At 44.3% G+C, this 12,907-nt stretch overlaps 1 protein-coding gene across 3 annotated transcripts in view; it reads left to right on the top strand.

Annotated features, from left to right (window-relative positions):
• LAMA3 (laminin subunit alpha 3) overlaps positions 1-12,907 on the top strand; it is a 258,466-nt gene that overhangs the window by 161,762 nt on the left and 83,797 nt on the right. For all 3 annotated transcript variants that reach the window (XM_070629807.1, XM_070629808.1, XM_070629809.1), the window contains 5 exons: positions 5,275-5,419; positions 6,132-6,272; positions 7,521-7,682; positions 10,025-10,123; positions 12,361-12,444. In XM_070629807.1, the coding sequence (XP_070485908.1) occupies positions 5,275-5,419; positions 6,132-6,272; positions 7,521-7,682; positions 10,025-10,123; positions 12,361-12,444 (631 nt within the window). The remainder of the gene's footprint in view (positions 1-5,274; positions 5,420-6,131; positions 6,273-7,520; positions 7,683-10,024; positions 10,124-12,360; positions 12,445-12,907) is intronic.

The raw sequence follows: 12,907 nt of genomic DNA on the forward strand, positions 1-12,907 counted from the left end.
TAATCAAAAAAAATTCTACTGAATGGTGACAGCCTCCTCCTGGTCCCCAAAGCCTGAAATTCCAGTATCATCCTAGAATCAAGCCCTTTTCCCTACATTCAATCAGGTGTTGACTTCTGGAAAGGTGTATATCATCCCCCTTCCTTTCCATGGCTTGCTGCCACCCTGGTTAAGTCCTTTTACCGCTTCATGTTTGAATGGTATTGATGGTCACCTAATTGACCTGCCTTTTCCTCGTTTACTCGCTCCTTCTTCCTTTCTTTCTTCTTTCCCGCCTGCCTGCCTGCCTTTTCTCCTTAATCAAAGAGGAATATGCTAAATACAAAATCATACTAGGATTTAAACATTTATTTTCCCCTTAATTTTGTCATGAATGCATAGAGCTATTACTCTACAAAACTTGAGACAATGTTGATAAATGCATATTTGTTTATGATTTTATCTTCTTGGTGTATATTTCTTTTAAACCATGGTGAAACACTTGCCTCAGTTCCTTGTGAACTTTTCTTTTGCCTTACATTCTATCTTGTTAAATAGCAATATGTTTCATCACTCAAACTGTGTCTAGCACCTACTCCAGTTTGGAAATTGTGCTTTGTGCAGAAGGCACACATGCCTCCTAATACAAGGTCACAGTCTGATAGGGGACTATCAATAACAACAATGCAGTGTCGTGGCACCATAGTGTGTGCAGGCTGCTGTGGGGGCACATGGCACTGCCCGATACCACTTCCATCACATCACTCTTGGTGCTAGAACCTTCTTCAACTCCCCATTGTCTAATAGGATAAAGGCCAACTTTCTGTGGTAACCTGACCCCCATCTATCCTAACTTAAGCCTTTTTTTCTCTGGCTTGGTTTTCTCACTTCCTCTAAACATGTTTTGCATATGTTCAGTTCTGTGGTTGTGAAAGGCCTGCTTCCCCACTCTTCTGTTACCCCCAAATTGTACTTATCCTTCAAGTTCAAGCTCAAAGAAGGCATGAAGCCTTCTACAAGTCCACGGAGATATCCTCATCTTCTCATTGCCTAAAGCAAGTTTAATGCTTAGCTATGCATCTCTCATGTGATTACCTAACTTTGTGCCTGTCTATGTCCTATGTCCTCAGTGAAAACGTACCGAGGTCAACACTGACTTATTCTAATTTGTCCCCTCTCTCTCCTGTCCCTTAACACAGGGATGTATATATAGAAGGCACTCAATAATTATTGAATGAATAAATGAATGAATAAGGTAGACTTTGGATTCTAAATTAGGACTTTGACGTGAGAGTAATATTAAGGGACCCACAGTGTTCAATCAGCAAAGGATAGAGTTCACCCTAACGCCTGATTTTCTTGTTGTCTGTGAGACACAGTGAGCACCCAAACACACACAGATGTTATTGCATAACATTTGGCCATGAGCCCACTGCATCAGAGATGACTTCACATGACCTGCATCCCCGGTGCTGCCGTTCTGCACCTCCAGGCAGCATCTGCTGGAACCTCTTGCTTTTGCAGCGAGGGCAGCTCTTTGAGTAGCAGAGCATCTCCCTGGAGAAGTGTGCCAAGGTCAGGGTGACTTCAGGTTGTTTTTAAAAGATGTTCAGCCAGACTTTGAAAAGGAAGTTTCCTTTTTATTCTCTGTTGTCATAGCACCACCAAAAACTCCTTCGGTTGGTTGTTTTTGCACAGGTTTCATATGCTCAATGCTCTAAGCATTGCATTACTCAGGAATCTAGACATTATATTCTCCATGTTTTGGTTAACCCTTGTCTATCAGTCCCAACTGGGCTTCTCAGAGTTTTTAGCTCACAGGCCAGTACTGTTATCACTCTGCACAGCTTTTTGCTTTTTCTCATCCACTCCTATGCTCTCAGTTGCTACTTACATGCTAATCGCAGCCCAGAGCTTTATCTTATATTACTGATGTGGTCATATCCTCTCAGCCCACCTGTCTTCTCCACCACATCATCTCACATGTGTTCTGAAATAAAGAGGCAGACAAGTAATGATTGTGCTTCCATTTCTCCTTGTCTCAAGGAGCAGCTTCCACAACTGCCCTCCCTGCAAAATACTCCTGTTCCTTCTTTTCCAATGACGTGAAAATATAAAACATAGGCTCCCATCTGCCTGTCCTCACCTTCAAGGCCCAGGTCCAGGCCACTCTCAGCTTTGTCCAGCAATGTCCATCAATGACATTCAATATCTGAGTTGCTTGTTTGACTCCAGCATGCAATTAATGCCTGGGATGTTTGCTAAAAGAACTGTCCTGGACCTTGGGATGCCAAGCTTCCCAGCTGACACTTTGTGACAACAACAACATTGTCCATGCACAGCGCCCTTTCCTCCCTTCCAGGTGAGAGGAGTAGAGTCCACCCCAGTCTAAGTCAGCTCATCGCCAAAGTTCCTCTTCTTATCTAAGCTTCCTCTTCTTCATGATGTTATTTGGAAGGGTTATCTGTACTCTCTTCTTTCCCATCTCTAGACAGCCCACATTCTTGTGCTCCACACTCGCTGCTCCCTCCAGAAATAGGGAATCCTCTGGGAACAGTCATTTCTTTTGCCAGACTGTCTGATTGCTTCTAGTCTGAGATTCACAAGAAGAGAGTAGGTGTTGTTAATCTGTGCCCAGGAACCCTCTGATAGTGAATGCAAAATTTCATGTGTAAACAAGAGTGTGTGTGTATGTACACACGTGCGCGTGAGAGAGAGCAAAAGAGGGAGAGAGAGAGAATGTTATCTGTGGGTAGGTGGGAAGTACTTTTCTCAGAAGATAGCCCACAGTTTATCCAGCTTCCCAGAAGGGTCCCAGACCCCCCCGCAGAGTATACAAGCCACTGCACTAGAGTGATCGCTCCAAGCAGAGCATTTACCCTCTCCATCTGCAGTGCTGCAGGTGTTCTTTGGAGAATATTTTCTTCTTTACAAAAATAATTTCTGCAGATCTCAGGTAGGGAGGAAGATGAGGGGGGTGGGGCTGGGAAGAGCTGAAATAACATTTGATTTGTCAGCAGGCCTTGCAGGTGAAACTGATTTTACCTTTTTAGGTGTGGGCAGTGGGATAAAGGGACACCCATCTGCTCCCCTTAGCCAACGTGTTCATGGCACTGTTCTAAAGTTTAAACATTTATTATTTTATTTCATTCTCACAACAATCCTGTGAAGTAGTATTATGATCTCCATTTTTACGGAAGAGGAGACTCAGTTGTAAAGAGAGTAACTTACTCAGTTTTCTACATCCAGTAAGTGGTAGAGATGGGATTTAAACCTAGGCCACCTGGTCACAAGTTTGTGTTCTCAGTCAAGTACAAAATCCTTTATCTGGTTATGGGCAGATATTTACCAAAGGCCAGCTTACTGGGATATAAAGTTTATCTTTCTCGCATGGTCACTGGGGTAAGATATTTTAATAGGTATGAAGAGATAGTTGATAACTTACATTTGACAGCAAGTTAATGAAGTATTGTACTCCCTCTATGCCAACAAAAAGCACACTTCCTAATGCTTTCTTTAGAGCCACAAAAAAGGATCAGTGTGTGGAACCCACCAGACTTCAGCTGTGGAGCTCCGTGACTGAGCTACGGAAGCTGGCACCCACTTCCTCTTCCTCTCCTCCCTCCCCTTGGATGTTGGGCTTCTCGGTTCTGCTGGCAGCCCACTGCTCTTCTCACTCCATCAGCCTTTTGTGTTTTCTCATCCACTCTTGTGCTTCAGGTACATGTACCTGCTGATGGCTCAGAGCTCCCCCCTGGAATCTTCCTCAGTGCCTAGGCCATACAGGCGATTGCCCCCTGGACTCCCACCAGGTCTGCCCATTGTCTCCCTCCCTACCTACCCTGTGCCTTCATTCCCAGCTTTACATGAGGCCCCAGAATCCACTCTGTCACTTGAGCTGGACAACTGGGATTCTTCCTTGCCTTCTCTTCCTTCTATCCCTTTCATCCAGAGCATTACAAGTCCCAGCAACCTCACCCCAAAATAGTTTTGGTCCCTATTCCTCCTCTTCATTCCAAATACCTCTGCCCGATTCAGCCCCCTCATCTCCCTCCTGACTCAACAGCTGGCTGCAGAATTGACCTGCTCGGCTCACCTTCACACACATCCAACCACACGCTTTCCTCTTTAAAAGCTTTTCAAAATGACAATACCTTGTTTGAGGGCTTGCCCTGTCCCTGGCACTTCTTCATCTGTCTCCACAGCAGTCCTTGAGGCAGCAGCTATCATTTCCCCTCCCTACAGATGAGAAAAAGAAGGCTTGAGAAGTTCAATAACTTGCTAAGATAATAGATCTAATGAGCGTGAGAGCTGGGCCTAGAACTCCAGCCAGTCCGCCTTCAGGGCGCGGGCCTCTGTGTCCACTGCCACAGACATTGTCACAGTGCCCAGCACTTCCATCCACATGAGCTGGCTCCTGCCTACCTCTTTAGGCTCGTGATTCAGCAGCCCCTGCTTGTACGTCTGCCCCAGCAGCAGCACACTTGTATTCCCTGCGTTCACCAGGTGGTTTCCCCTCTGTGCCTCGTGTCTGGAACACCCATCCCACCTCCTAGCCCACAATACTTGACATTTTAGGTCCAGCTTAAGCATCACCTCCCCCAGGGAGGCTGGGTCAGCTGCTGCTCCTCTCACCACCACCCCCTTAGACCCTGTATGTATATTGTTCACATTTCTACCTCAACACTTATCTATGGGAGCTCTTCATTCTTAGGGGCCATGTCTGTCCTCACCCCCCAGAGCCTCGCACTGAGCCTGCCCCTCAGGATGCACTGTCCATGATGGTCATCTCTTTGTTTGAATTGAGGTATAATTGACAGATAACATCATATTAGTTTCAGTTGTACAACACAGTAATTTGATATTTGTATATGTTGTGAGATGATTATACAATAGGTTTAGTTAACATCATCACTGTACATAGTTACAAAATATTTTTCCTCATGATGAGAATTTTTAATAAATCTTTCTTAGCAACTTTCAAATATATAAGATAGTATTATTAACTATAGTCACCAGGCTGTATATTACATCCCCATGACCTACTTATTTTATATCTGGAACTTGGTTCCTTTTGACACCCTTCATCATCAAGATGATGGTCATCTTGACCTGCTTTGTGTAAGTGCCTTTTATCTGCTTCTCTGCATCCTGCCTGGGACTATAAGCACCCTGTGGGCAGGCACTGTGTCTATTTAACTGGTCTGTTACAGCAACTGCTCTGTGCAGGGTAGCTGGACTTGAGAGCTGTGCGTAGAGAGATGATAACTTTTGCTTCCTTTGCTCTGGGTACAGATGCAAGCCCAGGATCACAGGGCGGCAATGTGACCGATGTGCCTCCGGGTTTTACCACTTCCCCGAGTGCATTCCCTGCCACTGCAACAGAGATGGGACTGAGCCAGCAGTCTGTGACCCTGGGACCGGGGCTTGCCTCTGCAAGGTAAGACAGAATGTGCAATGCCAGGGATGTCAGCTGCTGCAGTATGGAAGTTCTTCATATTGAGTCAACATATAGAAATATGTGGGAAATGGGATGACCCGTAATAGATTTCCACAATGTGTGTAGCATTTTATAGTCATTCTCACTTGATAGAACTAGTTAGAAGAGAAGACCCCTTCCACCCTCTCATCCTTTGGAGGGGCTGCAGACCTCCTTAAGAATCTGATGATAGGTACAGACCCTCTCCAGAAAAATCGACACAAACTTTTGTCTGCAATTTCAAAAACAAAACTCCTGTTCATAGCTTCTTCTGAAGCCTATTCCTGGCCCATGGACCCCAGGTTAATGACCTCTGCTCCAAGGGGTTCTACCAGCTTGTAGGGGAGCTCCCAAGTCGTCACAGATGTTTTGAGGTAGCAGTAAGTGGGATGAATTGGTTCCCCTGTATTGTGAATCCTTCTGGTGTTAATTCCTGCCTTCAAGATGCCAAGAGGCAATTTACGAAATTTAGGAAATTCTCTCTTCTATTGGTGTGTGGTATAAAAGTTTAAACAATTAATGTGGTATAAAAGCTTAACAATTTTGTATCTTAATGTTTTGTTAACATCCATGTTCTCACATCTTCTACTGGTATTTAATTTGTACAAGTGGCTAACTGCAATCAGGGAACCTTTGAAGAAATGATCTCTTGATTTGGGTTTTCCTGCAACAGGAAAATGTGGAAGGTACAGAATGTAATGTGTGTCGAGAAGGATCATTCTACTTGGACCCAGCAAATCCCAAGGGCTGTACCAGCTGCTTCTGTTTTGGAGTAAATAATCATTGTCACAGTACACATAAAAGAAGAGCAAAGGTATGCAAGGAATTAGAGTCTTTTTGGATTTATTTACTATTTCTAAATGAAGAAGAAATGAATTGGCATGAAACATGAGGGTTGTGGATTTTTCGTATGTTCCTCAGCCTGCTCATTCCTTCCACAGATGTCCTCATGCTCAGTCCCTCAGTTTGTCAGGTCTCTGCTCAAGGTCCAGTGCTCAGAGGGACCCTACTTCCCCACTCCCTACACTGTCTGTGCCCTCCCCTTCTTTGTGCAGTGTGCTTAACAGCATTTATCACTCCGTGACGTGTTATACATTTAGTACTAAAATTTGTTTATAATCTGCCTTCCTCCACACTAGCATGGAAGCTCCTCGACACATTCCCAGGGCCTAGAGCAGGATCTGGAACATTATAGAGATGCTCCACGAACACTCAGTAATAAACGGAGTTTCTCGTTCTTCCCACTTGTTTCTTCTTAGCTGCTTGTCGTCTTTCTTTTTTACTTTCCTTCTCACCTATTTTACCACGTCTTTTTTTTTGGCGCCTTTTAAATTAATTCCATGAAACTGAAACTTCGTTGCCTTCATTATGCCATGAGCCAGGTGTCTCATACTTGCTTTCTTTGTGTGAGTAATGTCTTATGTCCAAGAAGTAGTCAAAGAAAGATTATTCTATATATTTACTGCCTGCCTCCTGAAATGAGCTCAGGCTTGTAATTGGAAAAAAATACTTTGTTAATCCACTCTGAGGTCTCCTCTGCTTACCCCAAGGGAACCCAGAAGCATTATTCCTGACCTGTGCCTTGTCATAATTTAACTCCTGACTTCCTTTACGACCAGGGAAATATTTAATTATGATTCTCCATTTAGAGAAAAAGATAGCAGGCCACTGTATTCCACATCATATTTGCTCTATAAGAAGCTCACCATTAAAATGTGCCTACAGTCCTAGTTATTATTCATACATTTATTTATGCACTATTCGAACACTTATTCGAATGCCTACTAAGTGTCAGGAACCAGGATGTGCACTGGGATCCAAAGATAAATCCCACATACGTTGGTCTCTGCCCCCCGAGAATTCCTGGTTGCAATGGGTCAGACGGGGGCAGCAGCAGGTGAGGGCTCTGTCATGGGAGTCTGAGGGCAAGCGCAAGAGGAGACACATAAAGGGAGCCTTTGAAGGATGATGGCCACCCCATGGGTCTTTCTATTCTGCATAATTCAGCCATTGCCAGAGGAGCCACAGGCACACGTTTCCATCCCTTGCTTCTGTGTTGCAGTTTGTGGATATGAGGGGCTGGCGCCTGGAGACGGCCGACAGAGCAGACATCCCTGTCTCCTTCAACCCGGGCAGCAGCAGTGTGGTTGCTGACCTCCAGGAGCTGCCCTCAACAGTTCACAGTGCGTCCTGGGTCGCACCTCTTTCCTACCTGGGGGACAAGGTAACGATGTCCCTTTGTTCCTCCGAACCCTCACTGTGCCTCCTCCATCCCTGTGTGAGCATTGTTTACTGGGTGTCTGGAAGGAAGCATCAGAAAGTTCAGGTTACTAAAACTGAAGAAATTAGGTTAACTACAAATGCAGAAGAGATGCTGCCTCCTGCTTGGAGGGCTGAGAATGTCCGAGCCTCAGGTACACCACGCGTTAGCTCACCAGCAAACGAAGCCATGGACCATGTTTTTCTCGATTTTTACTTAATGACGAAGAATTTTCTTCTAGGGAAATAACCATTTAAATAATATCTCTTTCAAATAGGACACGTCTGCTTTTAAATGCCAATGCTGAGAATTCTTTGTTGTTAAGCAGAAGAAAGGCTCCTTGTCAGGAAAACAAAAGCTGAAAAGTGACTCATGAGCTTATTAAAAGAAGTGCAGGATCCAGCAGTGCTCCGATTTCATTAGCAGAATCATGTGTGGTTAGTTAGATCCTCCTCAGGGAGCTTAGAAACTAGTTGCTCTTCCTTTGCTGCATAAATTGTTATTCCAGAGCCTGGCCGGCCACACTCATTTACGAGGACAGGAGTGTGGGCCCCTGCAGAAACATCGTCAGGTGACATATGCACCTAGGGGCATAGGGCAGAGCTTTTGAGAAGGGGTGGGTTTCACAGGGTCGGGCTCAGGTGATACCATATTCTCACCTTTAGAATGACTGAATAAGAGGGCCTTGTCTGCCTGAGGTCTCTAATTCTGTCTTCTGCTTAGAGCACTATGGGTTTTGACCTTCCAGTGTGGGGAACGTTGCTTCTTTCATGTAACCCCACTTCTCCCACACGTGGTACTCTGCTCACCTCCACATGGTGAGCCCAGGTACTGGTTCTCTATTACTGGGTAACAAATTGCCCCCAAACTTTGCAGCTTAAAGCAGCCAACAGTTATTATCTTGCACAGTTTCCGTGGATCAGGAATCTAGGAGTGAGTGGCTCAGGGTCTCTCATGAGGTTTCAGTCAAGCGGTCAGCCAGGGCTATGGCCATCTGGGACTGGAGGATGCACCTCCAGGCTCACCCCCATGGTTGTCAGCAGGCCTCTGTTCCTTGCTGGCTGTTGGCCAGAGGCATCAGTTCTGCATTACATGAGGCCCTCCATGGCTACCTGAGGGTCCTCATGACATGGCAGCTGGCTTCCTCTAAAGAACTGACAGAGATAGAGATAGATAGGTAGATAGATGACTGATAGATAGACAGATAAAGAGAGACTGAAAAACTCAAGAGAGAAGCTGCAATCTTTTTATAACCTGATTTCAGAAATGATATACCCCCACTTCTGCCATTTTCTGTTCATTAGAAGCCAGTCGCAAAGTCTCAGCCCACCCTTGGGGAGGGGAATTAAGCTCCATCTCTTGCAGGCCAGCGTATCAAAGAATTTATGGACATATTTTTAAAACCACCTCAGCCCGTCAAAAAGGCAATACGTAATCTCAGTAAGATGACTCAAGATGTTGCTTGGAATTCTTCCAGACTCTAAGGTCATAATGTGAAGCTTTTTCAGGTTGTAGCTTCTAGGGAGGAACTTCAGTGGGTTGGGAGCCCGGCAGTGCTGCTCTTTCTCCCCGGCTCTGAGTTATCTGCATTCTCCAGTAGGGGTACTTTGCGCTGCCTGCGCTGAGGTGATGTTACCTCTGACTTCCATCCCCCGGTTACTCCTTCCTTCTTGATTCGTTTTTACTTTAAGGGTGGTGGGTATCAGGACCAGAGGTGAAGTTGCTGTCAGGAAACCTTGATCACTCACCTCCACATCTCCGCCTCCATCATGCTATTTACGAAGCACTGAGAGAAGGTCTGTCTACCTAATGGAGTAATCAGAGATGGCTTATGTACCCAGGAGAACGCATAATAGTCACCATCTGCTCTCAGGGGAAGTTTTTTTGAAAATTTACTTTTAGAGGTTCGTTTTGTGAGATATTAATCAATTGTGTCAGATAAATAAGGAACCAATGCCCTAGATTTCTTAGAATAGCTAGGAATTAAATGAACATTTGAATTTAGTAGTCATCTAGATTAAAGAGATATCTTTTTCTCTGTGACTGTTATTTTTCTTTTTAATAGAAGTTTCTTCTTGCATGTAAAACTCAGTCATGTTCATGCTAAACATTTTAATTGATATAAAATGTTATAGAGTAGAAAGTTAAAATACTATTTTCAATTCCATTCTCTAGAGATGACCACTGTTAACAGGTTGACTGTGTATCTTTCCAAATCTTATGTGCCTATGTACTTTTTGTGTGGTTTAATACTGCCATAGTCTCTGTAAATGCTTGTGCTGTTGATCCTATTGTTTCAATTTTAGGTTTCCTCATATGGTGGCTTCCTCACTTACCAAATCAAGTCCTTTGGCCTACCTGGTGACATGGTTCTTCTGGAAAAGAAGCCAGATGTGCAGCTTACTGTAGGTATCAGAACACGACCCAAGTGGCAGGAAGTGGCAGTTGCTGTTGGCGCTGATCCAACTTTAGGACATCTTGATAAGAGGCCTACGCAGAGTTTGCATTAAATCATTTCCAATTTTTCATAGAAACTAAAAGGAAAGTTGATAGCGTGTCGCACCTCCTCAGGATCCTCTGCCCCTGACTGTCCCAGCCCCAAATGGTTTCTCTTTTCTCCCTTCCCAAAGTACTTAACTGTATCTCACCCTTGCATCTCATAAGTTACTACCTCATGTTAAACTTTCTTTTATGTCTCTATCATTCAGTTTAGTCTCACAAATGTTTTTTGAGCCCTTCCTGTTTGCACGGCCACATTGCCGGGCTCATAAAGGACAGGTGATCCCTGTCCTCAAAAAAAAGAGTAATCTAAGAGGGGAGAAGAGAGAAATATACAAATAGCTACAATCCACTGAACAGTAAGCATCTGAGGCGAAGTCCAAACGAGACTGTGAAACTGGGGTCCAAGTGGGGCCTTACGCAGGTGAGAGGCCCTCAGAAGGTTTCATGGAAAAGGTTAGTTTTGAGCCAGGCTTTTAAGCCTGGGCATGAGAGAAGAAGCACCCTTCCAGAGGCAGAGACTAAGGTGAACAGAGGCTGAGGGGCAGGGCTCAAAGGGCGACCAGTCCAACTTGGCTATATTATCAGTGTGTGCCAGGTCACTGAAAACAAACCTGGAAGGGTAGGAAGGAGGAGGTTTACTGCTATTATAAGGAATTTGGACTGATGTAGACAGTGAGGAGCCACTTTGGGTTTTTGAGAAGAAAAGTGACGTCACACACTGTGCCAACCACACAATCCAGAACTACAATCTAGAAAATTCCTTGGGAGCACAGGCAATGTCACATCCTGCACTGAGTCCCTTACAATGTAGGGCATAGAGCCTTGAACATAGACTGGGGTGTCATCATCTGAGTTTGACTCTGTTTCTGGTTTGTGTGCTGTGATTAATGCAATGCAATTACAGCTTCCTGAAGAGTTTTCTTGTGTCCTTCACTGTAAAATAGGGACTAGCAAGTCTCACACACAGATCTTGTCACAGCTGAGGGCCTCACGTTCTGGTGGGTTTTTGTGTTCAGCCACTGCTGTGTGGCTTTTTGTTTTTATTAGCACCCAAATCTATCGAGCTGTTGTTTTAAAACCTCAAAGGAACGTTTGCAAAACTTCTTGAAAATGAAGCACCAAAGAGTTTAGAGTTACAGTCTAAGGAAAACTAGCTGTACAATAAAAATTTTGTCGTGGCAATGCTGTATTTCAGTTTCATTATTTTAGCAGGGCGTCTCAAGCTCAGGCCACTAGCATGCCTATATTTTACTGCCAAAGAGTTTATTACACCAACTGTTGGAATTCACAGAGAAGCGAGAACCAAAATTTTTTCTTAATCTTATCTTCAAAGATGGAAAATAATTTCGGCTCTTGAAACATTTACTCTGCCGCTTTGTTCCACACCACTGTAATTAAGAGCCTATGAGGCATGTTTCTTGGATTAAGCTTTTCAGTGATTTGTGATCGCAGATAATGCTCTTCTTTCTGAAACACCACCCTAATGAAACGGAACCTTTTGGGTTTGGCGCTACAACAGAAAAGCTGGGGCTTTCGTGTGGGGTTTGGGGTGGGGATGCTGATGGTGGGTGCTGACCTTCTCCTTATGCCCTGTTAGGAGTCCCTCAAGAGCCACTGTAGTGGGGAAGGAAGTGCAGAGGCTGAGAGTGAGTGAGGCTGGATCCTGCAGGGTGTAGGCTGCGTGGCCAATTCCTCCTCCACGTGCCAGCTCTGTGGCTCCCTGGCTCTGCAAGCTGCACAGCCGACCCTGCCAACCCTTCTGCCCTGCCCACCCTCCTCACCAGCCCACCCACCAAAGCACTTTCCTGCTACCACAGTCTGGTCCTACAGGCAGTGATGCAAACAGCACCTCATGCATTGACTGCAAAGCATGTTGTTTGTTTGTTTGTTTTTAACTTTCCCATCTTTTTAGCCACTTTCAGTCAAGAGGATTTTCCTGGTGTATCCTATTTGTGAAAATGCACTGTATAAGGGATTCTGTTTCCACATCACTAATCCGTTTGTCAGTTCATTTCATGACTAGTTTTTAGAATCAGACATTTCATGTAATGCAGATCCATAGAAATTTGTTCTTAGATCAGTTATAAACCTCACAACATCCCAATCAAGGCACTAACACATCATGCTTTCCTTTAAACAGGGTTACCACATGTCCATCATCTATGAGGAGCCAAATAACCCACGGCCAGACCGGCTGTATCACGGGCGAGTGCAGGTGGTGGAGGTAAAGGGATAGCATACAGAAAATGGTTCTTGATGATCCTTTTGTTCTGTGACGGGGCTTTCAAGCAATTGTGATTTTGACTTATGATTTAAAATATTAATTATATTTATACAAATATAGTTTATATATATAAATTTAAAATATACAGAGTTCATCCTCACAGGGCCTGGTCTGTACTATCTTTATGGCACTTAGTAGTCTCTCTCCTGTTTTACAGTTAATTATCCTTGTCTCATGACCCTCTGAGCTTGTAAATGCTACGATGTAGCTCCCTCTCGTCCTCAAGCCTCCTTGAGTGGCTGACAAATGCTTGGGATGAATGGATAGAAAAGCCACAAAAACATCTAACACCAAAATAAATAAGAATAACATAGATAAATAAAGGAAAGCTGATCAAGTTAGAAAACATCGTATTGCATTTACTTCGTTATGACAATTCCTTTAAAATAGTATTCAATTTCTA

The sequence above is a fragment of the Equus przewalskii genome, chromosome 7 (assembly GCF_037783145.1).
Source record: "Equus przewalskii isolate Varuska chromosome 7, EquPr2, whole genome shotgun sequence".
In the NCBI taxonomy this organism is placed as follows: Eukaryota; Metazoa; Chordata; class Mammalia; order Perissodactyla; family Equidae; genus Equus; species Equus przewalskii.